This window comes from Trachurus japonicus, unplaced genomic scaffold (assembly GCF_045865225.1).
Source record: "Trachurus japonicus isolate A0001 unplaced genomic scaffold, Traja_1.0 AP031020.1".
In the NCBI taxonomy this organism is placed as follows: domain Eukaryota; kingdom Metazoa; phylum Chordata; class Actinopteri; order Carangiformes; family Carangidae; genus Trachurus; species Trachurus japonicus.
Genome location: NW_028221153.1, coordinates 960,618 through 982,639, shown reverse-complemented (window position 1 = coordinate 982,639; position 22,022 = coordinate 960,618). Strand labels below are relative to the sequence as shown.

At 43.5% G+C, this 22,022-nt stretch overlaps 1 protein-coding gene across 1 annotated transcript in view; it reads right to left on the bottom strand.

Annotated features, from left to right (window-relative positions):
- Positions 1-11,403: 11,403 nt before the first annotated feature.
- qtman (queuosine-tRNA mannosyltransferase) overlaps positions 11,404-22,022 on the bottom strand; it is a 42,706-nt gene continuing 32,087 nt past the window's right edge. The window contains exons 8-11 of the mRNA XM_085772873.1: positions 16,836-16,980; positions 13,689-13,759; positions 13,492-13,583; positions 11,404-11,592 (exon numbers count right to left, since the gene is read on the bottom strand). Coding sequence (XP_085628999.1) covers positions 11,404-11,592; positions 13,492-13,583; positions 13,689-13,759; positions 16,836-16,980 — 497 coding nt within the window. The remainder of the gene's footprint in view (positions 11,593-13,491; positions 13,584-13,688; positions 13,760-16,835; positions 16,981-22,022) is intronic.

Below are 22,022 nucleotides of genomic sequence, written 5' to 3'. Positions count from 1 at the left end.
GAATATCCTGAGATCGCCACAAAAGCACTGAACACCTGCTTCCATTACAAACATATTATTATGTTTGTGAAACTGAGTTTTCTGCAGCTTCAGCAGCAAAACGAGACGACAGATGGACCATCACCCCAGATGTCTGACAGTATTATTGTGATCCTATATTATGGTGAGTTGTAACAAAGAACGTAAACGTAAGAGAAAACTGTGTGACCGTCTAGTCTAGTTCCACCGGTGTCTGGTCTGCAGAGATAAAAATGTTGGGGGCCGCTGATGTAGAGGACAGAAGTCGCTGAGCTGAGGTCCAGATCCACCACAGGTATCTGGACCAGGACTCATATGGCGCGTTTCCACTAGCACGGCTCGGCTCGGCTCGGCTCAGCGCTATTTGTAGTTTCCACTAGCAGCAGTACCTGCAACCAGGTACTTTTGGTATCACCTCAGACCTGGTTCCAAGCAGCCGAAGCGTTACTAAAACATGACGTCAGCCGACTGCCTTCCACTGATTGGCCGATGAGTGTCGTCACTGGAAGCGTCATAACCGCTCGACGACCGACTAGAATGTAAATAAAAACAAGACTGAAGACAAGACACCACTTTTTACTGCTTGAGTTTGTACTGCTTTGTCACTGTCACTGCCCGATTTGCATCGCTACCCGATCTGTGACAGCTACGTACGGCAACTCCACTTGGACAAACTTAGTTGAATTGACTTAGGATCACTGCCCTGTGTGGTCGCCAGAGACGCTTTATCTTTCTATTTAAAAAGCGTTGCAAATCGGGTAGTGACACTGCTGTTTGACTACTGCACACAGAATGGTTGATTGTGATGTTGGTGTTGTGTGACCGAAATAAAAACGAGACTCAAGACAAGACACCACTTTCTACTGCTTCAGTTTGTAGCTGTTTGACTTCTCAGGAGAAATCCAGTCCTCGGTCGGTGGAGGAGCTCCAGACTCTGACTCTGGCTGCTGAAGAAAGGATTCAGAGGGAGCTCCACGGCTCCACACGGAACGAAGGGGTTTCGGTTTCACGCAGCCGTGTTATGACGACTATGACGACCCCGCCCACGTCGAAGAGGCACCAGTTGTAATGGAAACACAACCGAGCCGAGCCGAGCCGAGCCGTGCTAGTGGAAATGCGCCAATATTGAACCAGGACCAGGATGATGTTCAGCCTGGGAAGACTCAGGAATCACAGCAGATTCCCAAACCCCCTCCTCCCCCTCTCCCCCCGGTCTGAAGCAGTCAGTGATCATGATCCAATTAGTGGTTTTCCTCTGGGGGGTTAGTTAGACCCTTACACCCCCCCCCTGCTCATTAATCAGCATCAACATCTCCAGCAGCAACATGACAGCAGCAGTCAGAGAAAACCATCACTAATGAACTCATACACATGATCACAACACAAGAACCAATGGAAACGCGGTTTCACAAAATTAGCTCAAAGACGTCGCTACACTGCAAAAACTCTCTACTTATTTCAAGTGAAAATTAGTTTGAAACAAGTGAAAATGATCTAAAAACAAGTTCATTTTTAGGTGATGAGTCTTATTTTAAGTGGAAAGAGATTAGTTTTGACTAGAAATGAGACATTTTGACAAGAAATAAGACAAATATTCTTGGTCAGATTTAGAGTTTTTGCGGTGCACATTTGGACGGAAACCTGATGAGAGACACAACAACAAACATCACGGCGTCTCATTGGTCCATGAGAAGCTCATCCAACTGCACCAGTTCATTAGGGTGACATCAGGTAAATTGGGCCATCAGGTAAAATGAGCCAGTTAAGGTTTGAGCCTCCTAGCTTTTTAAGTTTTAACAGGCAATGGCTGTAAATGATTTCAAATTGTTGCTACAACTGTACTTGACAAAAAACAATAGATTTGAGTCTCTGGTTGCTGTTGTGGGTGGGACAATGCTTTATATCCAGCCTGCTGAGGAGAAGTGTGCCAAAAGTGGCCTGGCAAACAAATTTCACTTGAAACTGATAAGGTTGATAACTCCGTAAAAAAACAGATCTACAATAAAAAATGTGATTTATAATACACATTGTGATTCCCCCCATTGGATAGAATGCAAAATTCTTGCTAAGCTTACTTATTTTTAATTTAAATGCATTTTTTATGGGTGGCTCAATTTACCTTAATGCATCATGGTAAATTGAGCCATGCATTTCAGCTAAAATGGGCCACATACAAAACACAGTCTTACACTGAAGTTACACAGAAATTGAGGGTGCAAAACATGTTCAAAGTTAGATATATATCCAAGGTTGGTCAGTGCCACTCATGGTGCCATTAGCACTGTGGGGGAAAAAATGGCATCTATAATGCCACACACACACATACACACACAGTAAAAGAGCCTATAACATAGTCAGTTAACAAAGAGCATAGCAACAACATGATCATGTAATTTTAAAATGCATTTTAAGATTAAAAAATGTCTTCAACCTCTTATGTATTCACTGTTAATGTTAAGTTTAGTGTTGTAGTTTAGCAGTAGTGTCAATTAATTATTAAAATTTAAATGATTTCTGCTAAAATTACTGTGTTGTTCTCTCTTGGCCCATTTTACCTGAACCTTCATCGTACCTCGAGAGGAAATATCCCGATACTTTAACTCTCATAATTCCAAAATAATTATACTTTTTAATTTTTTTTTCACACAGAAACATTTAAGAGACCTATGTCGATTTTTAAAAATATCAATGGATTTCATGCAGAGCGTTTTTGATGGTCTTATTAATCGTTTACCAAAAAGTGGCCCATTTTACCTGACTTCACCCTATCACACAAATCAACCAACATGGATTTTCAAAACTACACAACGAAGTGCGTCTGTTGTCGGTTCAAGAAGAGAAACGTCTTTTAGTGTCTAATACGGGACAGTGCTGTAGTTGAAGGGACGGTTGGTGTTTAAACTGTTTTTATTTTCTCTCCCCCCGCTCCTAAAATGTAGTGAAACCTTTAAACCGGTGTTTTAATCATGTATTTTTACTGCTCGTCCTCCATCTTGTCTCCTAAATAAATGAAGATTATGGTCGTTAATGTGCAGCTGATTTATCTGATCAGTTTAATCTTCTTCCTGTTACTGAGGAGGTTCAAGGCCTTCAGGGCTTTTATTCTGACATCCAGGTGATGAGGCTTTTACTTTGGTAAATGATCAGGAGGAGGAGGAGGAGGAGGAAGAGGAGGAGAGAGAGGAAGGAGAGAGGAGGAGGAGGAAGATGAAGAGGAGGAGGAGGAGAGAGAGTGAGGAAGAAGAGAGGAGGAGGAGAGAGGAGGAAGAGGAAGGAGAGAGGAGGAGGAGGAGAGAGAGAGAGTGAGGATGAAGAAGAGGAAGAAGAGGAGGAGGAGGAGGAAGGAAGAGGAAGGAGGAGGAAGAGGAGGAGGAGGAAAAAGAGGAGGAAGAGGAGGAGGAGAGAGAGGGATGAGGAGGAGGAAGAGGAGGAGGAGAGAGAATGAGGAAGAGGAGGAGGAAGAGGAGGAGGAGAGAGAATGAGGAAGAGGAGGAGGGAGAGGAGGAGGAGAGAGAGTGAGGAAGAGGAGGAGGAGGAAAAAGAGGAGGAAGAGGAGGAGGAGAGAGAGGGATGAGGAGGAGGAAGAGGAGGAGGAGAGAGAATGAGGAAGAGGAGGAGGAGGAAAAAGAGGAGGAAGAAGAGGAGGAGAGAGAATGAGGAAGAGGAGGAGGAGGAGGAAGAAGAGGAGGAGGAGGAGAGAGAATGAGGAAGAGGAGGAGGAGGAAGAAGAAGAGGAGGAGGAGGAAGAGGAGGAGGAGGAGGAGGAAGAAGAAGAGGAGGAGGAGAGAGAGTGAGGAAGAGGAGGAGGAAGAGGAGGAGGAGGAAAAAGAGGAGGAAGAGGAGGAGGAGAGAGAGGGATGAGGAGGAGGAAGAGGAGGAGGAGAGAGAATGAGGAAGAGGAGGAGGAGGAAAAAGAGGAGGAAGAGGAGGAGGAGAGAGAATGAGGAAGAGGAGGAGGAGGAGGAAGAAGAGGAGGAGGAGGAGAGAGAATGAGGAAGAGGAGGAGGAGGAAGAGGAAAAGGAGGAGGAAGGAGAGAGGAGGAGGAGGAAGATGAAGAGGAAAAGGAGGAGGAGGAGGAGGAAGAAGATGAAGAGGAGGAAGAGGAGGAGAGAGGAGAGAGAGTGAGGAAAAGGAGGAGGAAGGAGAGGAGGAGGAGAAAGAGAAAGAGAAGGTCTCTGAAGTCGAGTAGCTGAGTTCATTTAGAAACAAAGTCTTTTAACTTCAACGACAGTTTGAAGTGAATCCCAGACGGAGACAGAGACGCTGTTTGATGCTGCACACACACACACACACACACACACACACACACACGCACACGCACACACACACGCACACGCACACTCACACTCACGCACACGCACACACACACACACGCACACACACACGAGTTTCCTTCAGCAGCGACATGTTCACTCTGATGCTCTAAAGGCCGAGGACACTTGAACTCACCACAGAGTCAGTCGGGAGCTAGCTACGGCTAAGCTAAGCTAAGCTACGCTAAGCTAACACCACATTAGCAGCTAAAAAAAAACACTGAGGAGCATCAAGTCAAAGATCCTCCACTCTGACTGGATGTCTCACTACCAGCTGCTCCAATAGAAACATTACAGCTTCACTTCCTGTTTCCTAAAGTGGGCGTGGCCACTTTTCTCCTAAAGTGGGCGTGGTCACTTGTCTCCTATAGTGGGCGTGGTCACTTGTCTCCTAAAGTGGGCGTGGCTACTCGTCTCCTAAAGTGGGCGTGGCCACTCGTGTCCTAAAGTGGGCGTGGCCACGTGTCTCCTAAAGTGGGCGTGGCCACCGTAGCTCCAATGTCTGTAATGTTAAATCTGACTGTTAGCTATGTACATATTTAATGTTATCATAAGAAAAAAACAACTTTTATTAATCCACACACACGTTGACAACAGGAGGTGGAGCCACGGTGGCCACGCCCACTTTAGGAGACAAGTGACCACGCCCACTATAGGAGACAAGTGACCACGCCCACTTTAGGAGAAAAGTGGCCACGCCCACTTTAGGAGACAGGAAGTGAAGCTGTAACGTTTCTATTGGAGCAGCTTCTCATGTCAGAACGAGATAGCGGTAAAGAAGCTATAAGTTGTTTTGATTCCCGCTGTAGAGCCGCTAATACGTCACTTCATCACGTTTTAATATGTTTCCATGGAGACAGTAACCGTTTACATCCCAACATGTGGTCAGTTTATCACACCTGTTTGGAAGTTTGCTCCGATGTTTTGGCGTGATTATATATTATATATTATATTATATATTATATATCTGGCGTGAAGTGTTTTCCGTTCACGCCGGTGTGTTGGGGAAAAAAGGGAGAGATGTGAGCTAGTTAGCCATGCTAAGCTAAGCTAAGCTAAGCTAAGCTAAGCTAAGTGAACGCTCTTCAGCTTTTCTCTGAAGCTGCTCACTGACAGTTGGTTGTCAAGACGACGCCGCCTCTCGGCATCAGCTCCCTGTGTGTGTGTGTGTGTGAGTGTGTGTGTGAGTGTGTGTGTTGATGTGTGTCAGTGTGTGTGTGTGTCTGTGTGTGTGTGTGTGTGTGTGAGTGTGTGTGTGTGTGTGTGTGTGTGTGTGTGTGCAGCTGGAGCGTGAAATTAGCGTCTCTGTTGTGTGTTGATAACCCAACAGTTTGGAGAAAAAGCCTCAAACTGTTTCTGACTCCGCTGCTGCTGCGGCCGTGCTGCGTTCACTGGCACCGGGAAAACACCGTTCACACACTGTTCACCTCCACAACATTTAACAAAAACCAGAGTCCCCAACCACAGAGCCTCTACAGCACTAATTATGAAAGAATATAGTCGTATTAAATGTCAAATTAAACAGTAGAAGCTGGGCTACAACCATACTTGCCAACACTCCCGATTTACGCAAGTGGAACTCGCTGCAGAACCACAACTCCAGCATCAGCCCCGCCCATCTGCATCAGCCCCGCCCACTCGCCAGCATCAGCCCCGCCCACCAGTTCCAATTTCACCTCTCTGGAGCGACTGAGCAGAGAAGCACACACAGCCCATCTATCTACAGCACCAACTGCATTAAGATATAGGCTATTTTGTGAAAGATGGTGACACAGACTGTTAGTAAATCAATTTTCATATCACATTGATTACTGTTTTAACATCTGAACTGTATGTACCGGTATATTTATAACATATATGTATGTAGCCTACCTGTTAAATAGATAGAAGTTCAGGATATCACTTGTGTAATGTTGGTAGCGTAGTTGGTAGGGATGTTAACTTGATAACAGGAAGATCAGTGTTTGATCCCCAAGGGAATCTTTTTTTTAAATTGCATTTTCCATTTTGTATCTATAATATATATGTATATACTAGTGCTGTCAAAGTTAACGTGTTGATTTTGGAGATTATTTTAAACATTTGACGCATTAAAAAAAATAATGCAATTCACGCCGTTTTGTTTACTTCCAGTGGTGGCTGACCCATTATGTGTGCAGGCAAAGCGGCTGTAGCGCTGTCACTTATTCAGTTTTAATATTTTTTCATGCGAGTAAGTAACCGTTAGATGACCAATATGCTGTTAGTTTATCCACATGATGATGAAGTTTGCTCCGACGACGGAGCAGTGACGCTCCACCAGCAGCGACCGTAGCGGAGCATCACGGAGGCAACAGCCCGGTCAGCGGAGCCGGTCGGCCGGGTACACAGCGCCGTCCCTGGGGTAAGTCAGAGAGCCGAGCAGCGACCGTAGCGGAGCATCACAGAGGCAACAGCCCCGGTCTGCGTAGAGATTAATTAGTTTTTTGTTTTTTTAAATCTATTGACAGCCCTAGTATACCTGTTAAATAAATAGAAGTTCCAAGTGCCTTACTGTTCATATTACTGTGTAGGCTAATGCGCATTTACCAAAATCACTTTTGCCTCTGTGATGCTCCGCTACGGTCGCTGCTCGGCTCTCTGACTTACCCCGGGGACGGCACTGACCGGGCTGTTGCCTCCGTGATGCTATGGTCGCTGCTGGTGGAGCGTCACTGCTCCGTCGTCGGAGCAAACTTCATCATCATGTGGATAAACTAACAGCATATTGGTCATCTAACGGTTACTTACTCGCATGAAAAAATATTAAAACTGAATAAAGTGAAGAATAACAGCGCTACAGCCGCTTTGCCTGCACACATAATGGGTCAGCCACCACCGGAAGTAAACAAAACGGCGTGAATTGCATTATTTTTTCTAATGCGTCAAATGTTTAAAATAATCTCCAAAATCAACACGTTAACTTTGACAGCACTAGTATATACATATATATTATAGATACAAAATGGAAAATGCAATTAAAAAAAAAAAAGAAAAAAGATTGCATTGGGGATCTAACAATGATCTCACAGTAATCAAGTTAACATCCCTACCAGCTACGCTACCAACATTATACAAGTAATATCCTGAACTTCTATCTATTTAACAGGTAGGCTACATACATATATATTATAAATATACCGGTACATACAGTTCAGATGTTAAAACAGTAATCAATGTGATATGAAAATTGATTTACTAACAGCCTGTGTCACCATCTTTCACAAAATAGCCTATATCTTAATGCAGTTGGTGCTGTAGATAGATTCTTGTGCTTCTCCGCTCAGTCGCTCCAGAGAGGTGAAACTGGAACTGGTGGGCGGGACTGATGCTGGAGTTGTGGTTCTGCAGCGAGTACCTCCTCGATTTACGCGGGAGACTCCCGACTTTTAACCCTATTTCCCGCGATGCTCCCGGTTAGTAATTTCTTCCGCTAATCTCCCGATTTTACAGTGAAGGAAACAAGTGAGATTGTGGGGGATAATTGTTGCCGTATCTGGCAACCCTGGCCTGCCTGCACGTATGAGGCCATCCATGGTGACATGTCACTGACTGGAGTCAGTGATACCAGTAGCGTTGATACTGCGGTTGCCTGCCGCTGTCGACGTCGGCACGAGCGGACCCGCTGGTCCGAGCGGATGCGGCGGCGCACATTCGTTTTTTTTTTTTTTTTCCGTACTCCTTGATCCAGACCCCTAGATTTAAAATACGAGTTTAGTTTTTGCCCACCAGCCACTGCCCCCCACCAGACCAGCTCTGAGTTCATGTTAAGTGTCACTCCAGCCATTCTTGCCTTCAGTCAGTAGCTACTACCTAAATGTGCTTCTTTTTTTCTTTTTTCTTTTTTTTTTTTTTTTAGTCTGTTCCCTTTATGTTCTCAGAGTATACACTAGAATGCTTCATTTATGTGTTAAAAATTACATTTTTTTGTGGGGGGGAATGCCCCCAGACCCCCCAACAGGGGTCTAGTGACTCAACTTTTTCACCCCTTCTGACTTTACTGACAGATTCTATGCATCTTCAGGTAGGCTTACTGGACAGGGCCACCTTTGGTCAGCCTTCTGGTTTTCATTTCAACAATTACAACTGCTTTTTTTCCCATTGTCCTGATTGGTAAACAGAATCATTTATTGAATAGGCTATCAAAGAAACAGTTTCAGAACAAGTTTCCTTCAGGTTTAAAATACAAGGCAAGAAATGATGGCAATTTATAGCCACACCTGGCGAATGAACCCTGATACACTGATGAAAAAAAATCTCCCTATTTTTCACAACCCAATGTTGGCAAGTATGGCTACAACGTGTAAAAACCATGTTTCTATGACCCAAACACTACTCAGATAAACAACTAGACATCAACCTTCATGAAGCAGCTCTGTGTGGACCCAGTCGCCACATTTCTGGCTCTCAATCATTTTGTCCTGCTTCACTTTATCAGAATCAACCACTGCAGAGAGAGATAATGTTCATACATTGTATAATCATGTGATAGAGGTTTTGAGCTTCAGCAGCATCATTCTGAAGGACACTCATCTAAAATATCTTTTTTTTTTTAGGTGAACACTAAATTTATTTATTTTTTGCTGTGTTCCATCTTCATTTACTCTTCACATATACAGAAATTTACTTCACATCTCAGCAATTCTCAATTTTTTCCCTTTACTATGACACCAAAAGTATTCAAATAGACCTTGTGGTTGCAGAGATATAGGCAAGGTAAGGCAAGGCAGTTTTGTTAGTATAGCCCATTTTTACCACCAGTTTGTCTCAAAGGGCTTTACATCCCATAATAACAACATCCTCTGTCCTTAGACCCTCACATCCACTGAGGAAAAACTCCATGGAAAACCCTTTTAACAGGGAAAAATCGGAGAAACCTCAATTTTATTATGGATATGCAATTTTCAAGAAAAGGCCTAAAAAATCGGCTTGGTTTTTAACACGTTAATAAACTGACTCATAAGATGTGAAGTGTCCAGCGATGTTCAGATCTCCAACAGAACATGAAGCACCTGAACGCCTCAGCACATCCATGTTTTCTGTTCAGTTTATTTATTTATTTTTCCACAATATCTTTATTTGAGTTTCAAGCAGCATAAAGACATTCCTGCAACACGTCATACAACATGTTAGCTGCAAGAACACAAAACAACTAAACATGCTTCTCTTGTTATTTAACCAGATGATATGTTAATGGAGTCCTATCGAATGATAGAATGAAAACCTACAGGTATCTGGACAATAATAATAAAAACAAAAGATAATAATAATCACCATCTTGGAAACTGCTAGGCTATATCCACACTATTAGTCATTGATTTGATTGTCTGTTAAGTCTGAGTCTCCATATACATTCAAATACGTTGTTTGGCCTTCAGTGTGTAAGTAATTCTTTCCATTGAGGCTCGACAACATCTGTCTTCACCATCGAGTGCTACTTTAATGTTTACGAGTCCTTTTCCATAATAATGCGATGCATCTTTTGGCAATAAGAGCAGAGGTCTATAAAAGCCTGTTCATATTTATTACAGTCATGTTTCTCTGGGCAGAAACAGCTCAGGCTCCAATAAAACTCATTCTGAAACTATTTTCTTGTTAATTATTCTACACAGCCAAACACAATGAAACAGTGTTTGTTCCTCTGTCTTCTGTACATTTTTTTCTACCAGCGTCACTAATGTCCACATTACCCATTTATATTGTAATATTTTAAGGCGTGTACATGCGGTTTCCCGTTCTTCCTTGTAAACATCTTGTTATGTTTTTCCTTCCAGACCTTCAGCTTATAGACTGAACTTTCAGGTGAAGATGATATAAAACTAAAGTATAAACCTCTGATATTACATCTCTTCTCAGTCTGTCCTTTATCACCGTTCAGTTTATTTATAAAACACAGTCGACCAACGTTCTGTTCAGTTATAAAAACACAATATAATTCATCACTGACAGAATAATAATCAATAAAACTACAAAGACTCAGTTTAAAACTTTTTATTTAGAAGAAAAGAGAAAGTAGAAGAGAGAGTTTCTCAGGTTTTCATGTTTTGAAGCCGACCGTGCAGCTCTAACATGGACAGGTAGGGGGCGCCACTGAGCAGAATCTGAAATTTAGTTTTTTGGTTCCTTTCTTTAGACTAAAGGAAGTTAAAGGGCAGTTCCACTCTAATCCAACCTGAGGCTCTATATAGTTTCTAATGTTTCAGCTCTGACTGAATGAACGTGTAGATTTTCTTTTTACTGTCTCCTGTCCTGCAGTAGTTCTGTCTGTCCCTGCATCGCCACGGCAACGTAGGCTGTTTACATCCCATAAACCAGACCATAATGTCAGATGTCTTCAAACAGACACCGAGGGGTTTGTTACCTTCATGTTGGAGCTGGAAGACAAAAAGTCTCTCCTTGGCAAAAAGTAGTAGCTATACTTGAATTTCATTTTAGGCCTGAGTATAAGTATAAATATAGCAAGTATACTATGGACCATGTACTTGTAGCATACTAGAAAGTATACTAATTTAATACTTCTTCGGACTAAATTGGAACATTTTAAGTTTATACAAGTATACTTTATGTGTTGTGTATTGATCAACTGAACTGGACCGATCAGTTTCCTCTGAGTTCAGCTTCTTCATTTCACACCGTGACTCCTTACATCATCGTTACATCATCGTTACATCATCGTTACATCATCGTTACATCATCATTACATCATCGTTACATCATCATGATGTAGTTATGATATCTGCATAGTTATAAACTGAAGAATAGTTAAAAAGTTGTGGGAAATATAAAAAGTATTGTACGTCTTCCTACTCCCTTTTCCAACAATGTGCAGTGTTTTGTTTTGTCTTAGCTCTTTATTTTATTGTTTTATTTTTATTTCTCTTTTTCTTTCTTTTGTGTGTAGCTACAGTAGTTACATACATTTATTTTCTTTTTATACATGTTCGAAAAATAAAATTCATTCATTCATTCATGATAATAATAAATATTATCATCATCATCATCCTCAACGTCTCTCTGGTCAGTGAGTGATCGATGTTATTGATCAGATATCGATCAGAGTTCTGTGTCGGTCCCAGTGTGATGGGCCGTGGTCTCCGTGGTAACCGGGTCGGTCAGCAGAGCCGTGGTCTCCGTGGTAACCGAGTCGGTCAGCAGAGCCGTGGTCTCCGTGGTAACCTGGTCGGTCAGCAGAGCCCTGTACCGGTCCTGCAGACGCGTCCAGGAGAACGAGGCCGTGTCCACCTGCAGGACGACCAGCAGGTGATGATGTCACACATCTGATTTTTTATTTTTTTATTTTTTTATTTAAAGCAGAAGTCAGGTGAATGTTTGTGTTAATCTAAGTCTTAAATAGTTGTATCTTCCGACAGCAATCACTTCTATAGAGTGTTTGGTCTGAAACACGGGTCTGTCAGTCACTCTGCTCTGCTCTGAGCCCAGGAGAAAACTTTCCTTGTATCCTACAACCTTTATCCAATGAGGAGAGAGAACGGCATAAAGGGGCAGTCCTCTCTGTGTGTGCAGCCAAGGGATGCGCCTGAATGTGGTGACGTAGGGACGAGGACCAATAGATCCATGACGAGGGCGGGGGCTGCTAACTCCATCTGCTGACAAGACGTTATGGTGCGTTCAAGGCAACCCGTAACTCGTATTTTTCCGACCTGTGAAGTGGTACCAGTTCGATCTGGTACGAGTTCACGGGTCAGAAGTTACGAGTGGCCGTTATAGTGACTTTCACCGGTAAAACAGGTCGGAGAAACACGAGTGGGTTGCCTGGAACGCTACAAAGTCGTAAGTTGTGACTTGAAGCTGTAATTTACGGTTTCAAAAGCCGGCCTGGAACGCAGCATTAGCCAAAACCACCGGATCGCTTACTTCTGCTTTAATGAGGACAATGCACATTAATGAACATAATAAAATGTAAAAGTGCCAGTGTTAGCCAACAGCTAGCTTTGGCCGTGTACCGTAACCATTTAATACAACTTTAAAGGGACAACCAGGAGTTTTGGAAAAGCAAAGTGTTTCCACGCTACATTTATGAGCCTCCGTGCGGTAAAATTCTTTGACCGGCGCAAGACAGACGTTGTGCCAAGAATGTTTTCATTCATCAAGAATTAAAGTCATCACTGGTAAACAGCTCAGGCTGATTCCTTCTTTCTTTTTACTTTACCATGATGCTCCAGACTTTTTTTTGGACACAGACACCAAATCTCTGTTGATAATTCTTTTGTTCCTGGCTAAAAAATGTATCTTGCTGCGGTGGTCAACTCCCCAGGTCCCTACAGTCGACATGTCACAGATTTCTGCTCTTATTCCTCTGGAGAAGTTGACTCATGACCTTAATCACAAATCAGACAAGTTTTGGAGGATCTGGGAACCACTGCACTCCTTCTTACAGAAGCTTTAACTCAGCATCTGTCCCTGGAAGATGAGGGCTGCCTGTTTTTTCTGTCATTTATTCCATGTATGTGCTCTTAGTTTACCTGTCTCCTGTCGTCTTTTTTAATTGACTTATTTATTTACTTACTGTTCTGTTGTGTCTTGTTTTGTTCTGTTCCAATGTTTGTACTTATAAAACTGAAAAACCAATAAAAAGAGTATTATAAAAAAAAGAATTAAAGTCAGAGGTTGGAAGACGATCACATACCGTCGTAGTTCCCACCATAAACGGAGATTCATACGGCGGCGTTATTCTCATGACTCGCCACGAAACCGAAAGTAAAGAAACGCTGGTCGGCTCGCCCAGCATTTCCACCACCACTAATAATAACAAAATAACCATAGAGACAAAACCATAGATTTATCTAAAATGGACCATTAACAAGTGGTAACGGAGATTCATCCACATTAATATCAGACTTTTTATAACCAAATAGAAACTCCTGGTTGTCCCTTTAAGTATAATAACAAAATAACCATAGAGACAAAACCATAGATTTATAGAAAATGGACCATTAACAAGTGGTAACGGAGATTCATCCACATTAATATCAGACTTTTTTAGTGTCGCGGAATTTTTCGTTCTGCCGACAGAGAAACTCCTGGTTGTCCCTTTAAACTTATACAAAAAAGAAATCAAAAGAAAAAAAAGAAGTAAACAGCGGATGAGTGCGAGCCTGGATGGCGGTTACTGGCCGTTACCTTGACGACGTGTGTGCGGGCGACGTCCGGCCTCCTGCAGAGACTCCTCAGACGTTTACACAGCTGCTCCGGGGTCGAGTACAGGTACTGGGCTGAGGGAGGGGGGGGGGGGGGGGAGAGGCTGAGCTGTGATGTCATCATCAGCAGTGACATCATCAGTGACGTCATCAGTGACATCATCATCATCAGCTCCCTACCTGGGAAGATCTCTGGATAGACGAGCGCCCGCGGACACAGAGGATAACAGCCGCAGTGAACCGCCTCCAACCTGGAACCAGATACCAGAGTAACTAAGTAACTAAGTAACTAAGTAATAGTAACTAGCAGCCGCAGTGAACCGCCTCCAACCTGGAACCAGATACCAGAGTAACTAAGTAACTAAGTAATAGTAACTAACTGCTGAGTGAACCGCCTCCAACCTGGAACCACACACCAGATACCAGAGTAACTAAGTAACTAAGTAATAGTAACTAACTGCTGAGTGAACCGCCTCCAACCTTCAACCAACCAAATACACAAACATATAAAAGAGAAATGAACAAATTCACAGCTCAGACCAGATCACTCAGCTGTTAGTTACTATTACTTAGTTACTTTCCATTCAGACCCTACTGAGTTGGCTGCTCACAGCGCTCAGCGCCCTCGGCGGTAAAACGCCCTCGGCGCTCCTCTGGCTTCTTTTTGTGGCGGCGCTCAGAGCGCTCGTCAATGTCACTGTTCCCCGCACGGACCAATCAGAATCAAGAAGGGGCGGGACATACGTTACCACAGCAACACAATGAGACGTGGCTCGGTTCATATCATGAAGGTCGACCGACCTCAGGGTCCAATGCTAACGCTGCTGTGTATTTCTGACACTCGTTGTCGTGTTGACATTAAACAAGGCAGGAACACTGTCAGAGGACTCGTTCTGTAACCTAGCAACAGCTGCATTCTGACGAGGGAGAGAGAGAGCGCTAAAAACACTAAGCGCTGGGAGACACGGCCCCTAAATGAACGGAGCTCAGTTTATACAACACTGGAGCTAGCAGCTAGCATGCTAACTGTGCTACCTGCTGCTCTGAACCATCTACACGTAGATGTATATACGTAGCCTCTGACGCTGCTGCCCATTGCGTTTTGTTATGTTATGTTTTACCTCGTGCTGCCGTTCGTGACATGCATCATGACGTCATCTGTGTTTTTACCATAGATATATACAGGGAACTCCCTCCCAAGATGGCGGCCGCGACAACGTGCCTGAATGAGTAGATGCAGCATCTACGTGTTTATATCTACGGCTCTGAACATTAGCATGCTAACAAGCTACAGCATGTTAGCAGCAGTAGCATGCTAACTGTGCTACCTGCTGCTCTGAACATAGCTGCAGCGTGTTAACAGCTAGCATGCTAATGGTAGCTGCTAGCATGCTAATGGTAGCTGCTAGTATGACGTCATCCTCAGAGTTTGTTTCATCTGAGTCAACACAACAACTCCTGCTGGGCTCCATGGCAACCAGGTTCTGGATCAAAGACAAACACAACCTGACCTGAAGGGACACACACTTCACACACACACACACACACACACACACACACACACTCTGGGTCAGCTACAGACGCAGCGACATGAAACGGATCGGAGCGTCTGATTGGCCGCTGCTCCTCAGAGAGCGCAGCGTTTGATTGGCCGACGGCGCCGATCCACCTGACTGAGACGGAGATCAGAGCGTCGCCCAGGTGACTGAAGTCTGGCTGCAGGACACACACACACACACACACACAGAGACACACACACACACACACACAGAGACACACACACACACAGACACACACACACACACACACACACACACACCTACGGCAGCCTGGAGGAGTCACAGCTTTGCTTCAAACAGCAGAAACTCTGTGATGGTCGACTGTTCATGTCACATCAACACACACACACACGCACACACACACACGCACACACACACACGCACACACACACACACACACATAGACACACACACACACTAGTGCTGCACGGTTTGATAACAGTGTGTGGTTGTGATGACGATATGTGACCTGATCCATCAAAATGAGTCACAGTGACCCCAAATTTCAAAGTTGAGATTTTGGTATCAATGGAAAGATTAGAAAATAAGCTTTAAAATGAAACCCTAGTCCAGCGTTTCTCAAACTTTTTTCAGTCAGGGCACCTTTCAAAAGTGAATAAAATCTCAGGGCACCCCTGTGTAAAATGTAATTCAAAATAACACTGCATAGCCTAAATGTAAATGTCCTGTTTATTTAGATGAGACAGTATTATTTAACAGAGCATAATACAAACTGTAAATGCAGGGTGCATAGGTGCCTCTGTAGCCTACATATGCACACACACGCACACGCACACAATAATCCGCAATGTGAGAGGAAGAGAGAAAGGTCTACATGCGCGCAGCGCGCAGGCACGCGCTCAAATGAATCCACCGGCGTCTCCGCTCCGTTCTGACTCTCTCAATCAGAGAGTTTCTACCGTGTCACTGCAGAGTGTTTTTATACATCAAATGCACCGGAGTCGGAACAGAGCGGACACAGATCCACTGGAGAGAGGAGGGGGGGTGACTCGTGATGTGTGCCTGTCTGTACGACGCATTTTTTTCATAGCGTCCTGTGTCCGGTGGACACGGCCCCTACTGCTCTGAGCGCCCGTGACCAACGGCTGTGTCCACGGAGCGGTCTCTCTCTCTCTCTCCCTCCCTTTCCCTCTCTCTCTCTGAACGCTGCTGAAACGAGCCGCCTCACGTCCGAGCCGCTTGATAAGTGCGGCGCTGTTCCAAAAGTTGATTATTTCAACTCTGAGCGCTCTGAGCGCCGCGACAAAAAAAGAGAAGCCCCGACCCGAGAGCTTTTTTTCCGCCGAGGGCGGGTTAAAAGGGCGTCCGGTGGACACGGCCCCTTTGCATAGGCCTATATGTAAAAAGAATGTATTCTATGAAATGTCAGAAGTTTTTTTCACGGCACCCCTGACGCAGTCAGACGGCACCCCAGGGTGCCGCGGCACCCACTTTGAGAAAGGCTGCCCTAGTCAGAGTCATACATGTGATGGTTTTCGAGATGTCAGACTTTTTAATACTTTTCAAGGGTCTTAATTTTCCAAAAATTGACTTATCACCTTCTAATACTTTTCAAGACCCCGCGGATACCCTGTACCTTTATTTTTGCGCCACATCGGCCGTCCAACATCATCTTTCTGGGAAAGTAACAGTATTTAGGAATAATAGGAATAATTGTGGCGTTAAATACCACGATTAATTGTGAAAACAAGTAATTGTGACATCCCTAGTTGTGGTTGTGTTGTTGTGGTTGTGTGTCTGTACTCACATGGCGACTCCAAAGAACTCGTGCTTGGCCGTGGAAACGACCACGTCGGCCTCACACAGGACCTGAAGGAACCGGTCCCGACTGGACTGGAAACCCCACGACACGATGTGGTGCTGCAGCCGCCGCCGCGCCTCGGCAAACACCTCTACACACACACACACACACACACACACACACAGAGACACACACACAGAGACACACACACACACACACACAGAGATACACACACACACACAGAGAGACACACACACACACACACACACACACACACAGAGACACACACACACACACACACACACACACACAGAGACACACACACACACACACACACACACACAGAGACACACACACACACACACAGAGACACACACACACACAGAGACACACACACACACACACACACACACACACACACACACACACACACACACACAGAGACACACACACACACACACACACACACACAGAGACACACACACACACACACACACACACACAGGTCAGAGCTGCCATCACAGCGTCTCGTTGTAAAGAGAGATCACAGTGTAACAGAAGAGGAACCTGAACTCACCATCAGCTGTATTAGTAATGAGAAATACTATTAACACTTAAAGGGATAGTTCAACATTTAGTTAAATTGGCCCATAACCATAACCCCTATAGTCATAGCAGTAGGTTCGTTACCTTTAACTCTTTCGCGACCATAGACGAGTAAACTCGTCAAAACCGTTTTTTTACAGATTATGATAATAGACACTGTGAGGTCCCCGTGTGTGAATATGGTTCCTCTGATATGTAAAAATGTTTTAAACTACAATCAAAACATAATGTTTTTTATAAACTGTGTGATCTTGGTTTTGTTTGAGTTTAATCCAGATTTACCTACAAATATATTTATTTAGCCGTAGAAATGATTTGGGAGACGCCACACTGCAGAGTAGCGGTAAAATGAGCAGATTGCCACTTGACACAAAAGTGCGTTTTTCTCTGAAACTAGAGCGGGAGCTCCGTTTTTGGAGAAACCCAGCTCTCTTCTTCTACTTCGTACTCACGAACGAAACGGCGGAAAAACTCGCCGTTTTTTCGAGGAGCACGTTGGAAAGTCACTCTGCCACCACGTGAAGACCGTTTGTTTCTAGGTGATGTACAGAGTTCGGTTCGACGTGAGATAAAAGTAAACAAATAGCCAAAAACATGTGGTCCTGAGCGGATGTGCTGAGGAATTAGTGTGGTCGCGAAAGAGTTAATTGTCAGTGCAAGCTATTTTTAGAACGGCGGAGCAGAGCCGTGAGCTGCTCAGAGTTTCCCTCATCAAACTCATCAAATACTAGGGGTGGGAGAATTTTTTTTTTTTTTTTAAATATTGTGCAATGTGCATTTGTTCGCCTTTTTTACATTCAGAGAGTCCAGGTTTTGAAAAGGGTTTAAGTTCACTTTATAATGGAGTATGTTAATTTATAGGCTCCTACAGTATTTGTGTGCAGATAAATGTTAAAAATGCTAAAGACTAAAAATCGAGAGAATCGGCAATATAATATATAATATCGTAGAATCACAATTTAATATTTATTTTATTTTAAATCAAATCGCCATCCAAAACATCGTAGAAGAATCGTTTCATGCAAAACCGCTGATGCACGTTGCCTTCAGGGACAGTTTTTCATCATCAGTCTCTGAATTTCCCTCTACAACAACTCTGTGTGGTAACGTTGTGTTATTATCTCATAGCGTGGTGAATGTGCAGCTCACAACTTGTCCACCAGAGCGTTGTGGAGTTGTTGGATTGTGTTTTTGATGAGTTTGATGATGAGGGAAACCAAGAAATCCCATAATGAGCCTCCACTGCAAAAAGTCTACATCTTTCCAAGAATATTTGTCTTATTTCTTGTCCAAATGTCTCATTTCTAGTCAAAACTAATCTCTTTCCACTTAAAATAGGACTCATCACCTAAAAATGAACTTGTTTTTAGATCATTTTCACTTGTTTCAAACTAATTTTCACTTGAAATAAGTAGAAAAATCTGCCAGTGAAAGCAAGTTTTTTTTGTGTGTTTGTAATAAGAAAGAAAAACTTGTTCCACTGTCAGATTTTTCTACTTATTTTAAGTGAAAATCTGCTTGAAAGAAGTAAAAAGTGTCTAAAAACAAGCTGCTTTTAATGTGATGAGTCTTATTTTAAGTAGAATGAGATTTGTTTTGACATTTTGACTAGAAATAAGACAAATGTTCTTGGTAAGATTTTGAGTTTTTGCAGTGTATAATTAAAACACTGAGAAATGAATCCTAAACGATCACCCTAAAAACAGCTTGCACCGACAATTAAAGGTAACGAACCTACTGCTATGACTATAGGGATTATGGCAATGGGAACAATTTGACTAAATGTTGAACTATCCCTTTAATTACAGTGTGTGTGTGTGTGTGTGTGTGTGTGTGTAGAGATGATGAGATTAAACCATAAAGCAGCAGTCGTTCTAAATCAGATCGAGACGTCAGACTGAACGATGAGAAACAGAAACGAGATGATGTTTATGAATGTGGACGTTTATGAACTCACACACACACACACACACACACACACAGACACACACACACACACACACACACACACACACACACACACACACACACACAGAGACACACACACACACACACACACACACACAGCGTGCAGGTGAGGGGTGAAGCGGAGGATCGATACTCTGACCCTATTAACAAAATCAAAGTCGATTAAAGCAGCTCTAATGTGATTGGCTGCAGCGGCTAATCAGCTGAGTTACCGTCAGTGTGTTTATGCCGCACTAAACCTTTACTGCCCAATATCTCAGAGTGTGTGTGTTCATTACATTAACACACACACACACACACACACACACACACAGAGTCATTATAGCATCATCAGCTGATGATACACGGTGTGTTTTATCAATTAAAACGTGTCTGGAGGCCGAGGCAGCCTGACCTCTGACCTCTGATACAACACAACTTTAAAGGTCGAACAAACTCACTGAGACTTTGTTGTCCCCCCGCCCCCTCCCCTTTAGACGGTTGAACCAGTTAGTTATTGTTTCTTCTCCTTTTTTATGTATTTATTTAAAGGTTTAAGGATCAGGGACATTGCACATTAATCGCACAAACTCCCTGAGACTCTTGTGGTTGTCTCACAGACACTACAGAGTAACTCTCCGTCCCTTCATGTAGGTATTAATTATCTAATTTGTGAATGAATTCTTTGTAACCAGGGCTAGACAATATAAGTTCTCTTCTTTCTGCCCCTTTCATTCAAGACTTATAGTATTGTCATTATTTTTTATGAGTTTTAATTTATTTTTTGTTTTTATGCTCGATAAATGAATGCAATAACTAATAAAGTAAAACTAAACCTCCCTTTAGACAGCTGAACCAGTTAGTTCCAGTTTCTCCTCCTGTGTGAAGACGTCCAGCCTGAGGCTCAGACTCAGCTAGAGAACTAGTTGACCAGAGAACACAAACTTCTACCAGATTTTACGGACTATAAAGCCCTATTCTATTCGCACGGGATTATAAAATGTCAAAGCAGCAACGTGACTTCACAACAGTGCAGGTGTTGTTGCAGTAACGGTCCGTCATGGCGTCTGTATTCAGCCTGTTGAAAGCCGCCGTCGTCCATCTCAATCCTCCTAAATGTCTCTCTTTTTATGGATGTGAGCTGTTTATTTAAATGGGTCTCTCTCCAGCAGCGATACCAGCCGTGTGTTTGCACCTAAAACGCCTTCGAAGATGCTGCTCAGAATTTCCACTGCAGCCTCCATGTTTCAACCCGTAGGCTACAGTAGCTATGGTTTCACCCGGGGAAGAAGTAGAAAAGGCACGCAATAAAACAATAACAATAAAACAATAACAATAAAACATAACATAACAATAAAACAATAAAAACAACAAAAACAAAACATGCCCCTCAATTACTGAGATGCAGATTGGCACGGGACTAGTTTTACCTCGGGACTAGTTTTACCTCGGGACTAGTTTTACCTCGGGACTAGTTTTACCACGGGACTAGTTTTACCACGGGACTAGTTTTACCACGGGACTAGTTTTACCACGGGACTAGTTTTACCTCGGGACTAGTTTTACCACGGGACTAGTTTTACCACGGGACTAGTTTTACCACGGGACTAGTTTTAACCTCGGGACTAGTTTTACCACGGGACTAGTTTTACCTCGGGACTAGTTTTACCACGGGACTAGTTTTACCACGGGACTAGTTTTAACCTCGGGACTAGTTTTACCTCGGGACTAGTTTTACCACGGGACTAGTTTTACCACACGACTAGTTTTACCACGGGACTAGTTTTACCACGGGACTAGTTTTACCACGGGACTAGTTTTACCACGGGACTAGTTTTACCACGGGACTAGTTTTACCACGGGACTAGTTTTAACCTCGGGACTAGTTTTACCTCGGGACTAGTTTTACCACGGGACTAGTTTTACCACACGACTAGTTTTACCACGGGATTAGTTTTAACCTCGGGACTAGTTTTACCACGGGACTAGTTTTAACCTCGGGACTAGTTTTACCACGGGACTAGTTTTACCTCGGGACTAGTTTTACCACGGGACTAGTTTTACCACGGGACTAGTTTTAACCTCGGGACTAGTTTTACCTCGGGACTAGTTTTACCACGGGACTAGTTTTACCACGGGACTAGTTTTACCACGGGACTAGTTTTAAACTCGGGACTAGTTTTACCTCGGGACTAGTTTTACCACGGGACTAGTTTTACCACGGGACTAGTTTTACCACGGGACTAGTTTTAACCTCGGGACCAGTTTTAACCTCGGGACTAGTTTTACCTCGGGACTAGTTTTAACCTCGGGACTAGTTTTACCACGGGACTAGTTTTAACCTCGGGACTAGTTTTACCACGGGACTAGTTTTACCATGGGACTAGTTTTACCACGGGACTAGTTTTAACCTCGGGACTAGTTTTAACCTCGGGACTAGTTTTACCTCGGGACTAGTTTTACCACAGGACTAGTTTTACATCGGGACTAGTTTTACCTCGGGACTAGTTTTACCTCGGGACTAGTTTTACCTCGGGACTAGTTTTAACCTCGGGACTAGTTTTACCACGGGACTAGTTTTACCTCGGGACTAGTTTTACCACAGGACTAGTTTTACCTCGGGACTAGTTTTACCACAGG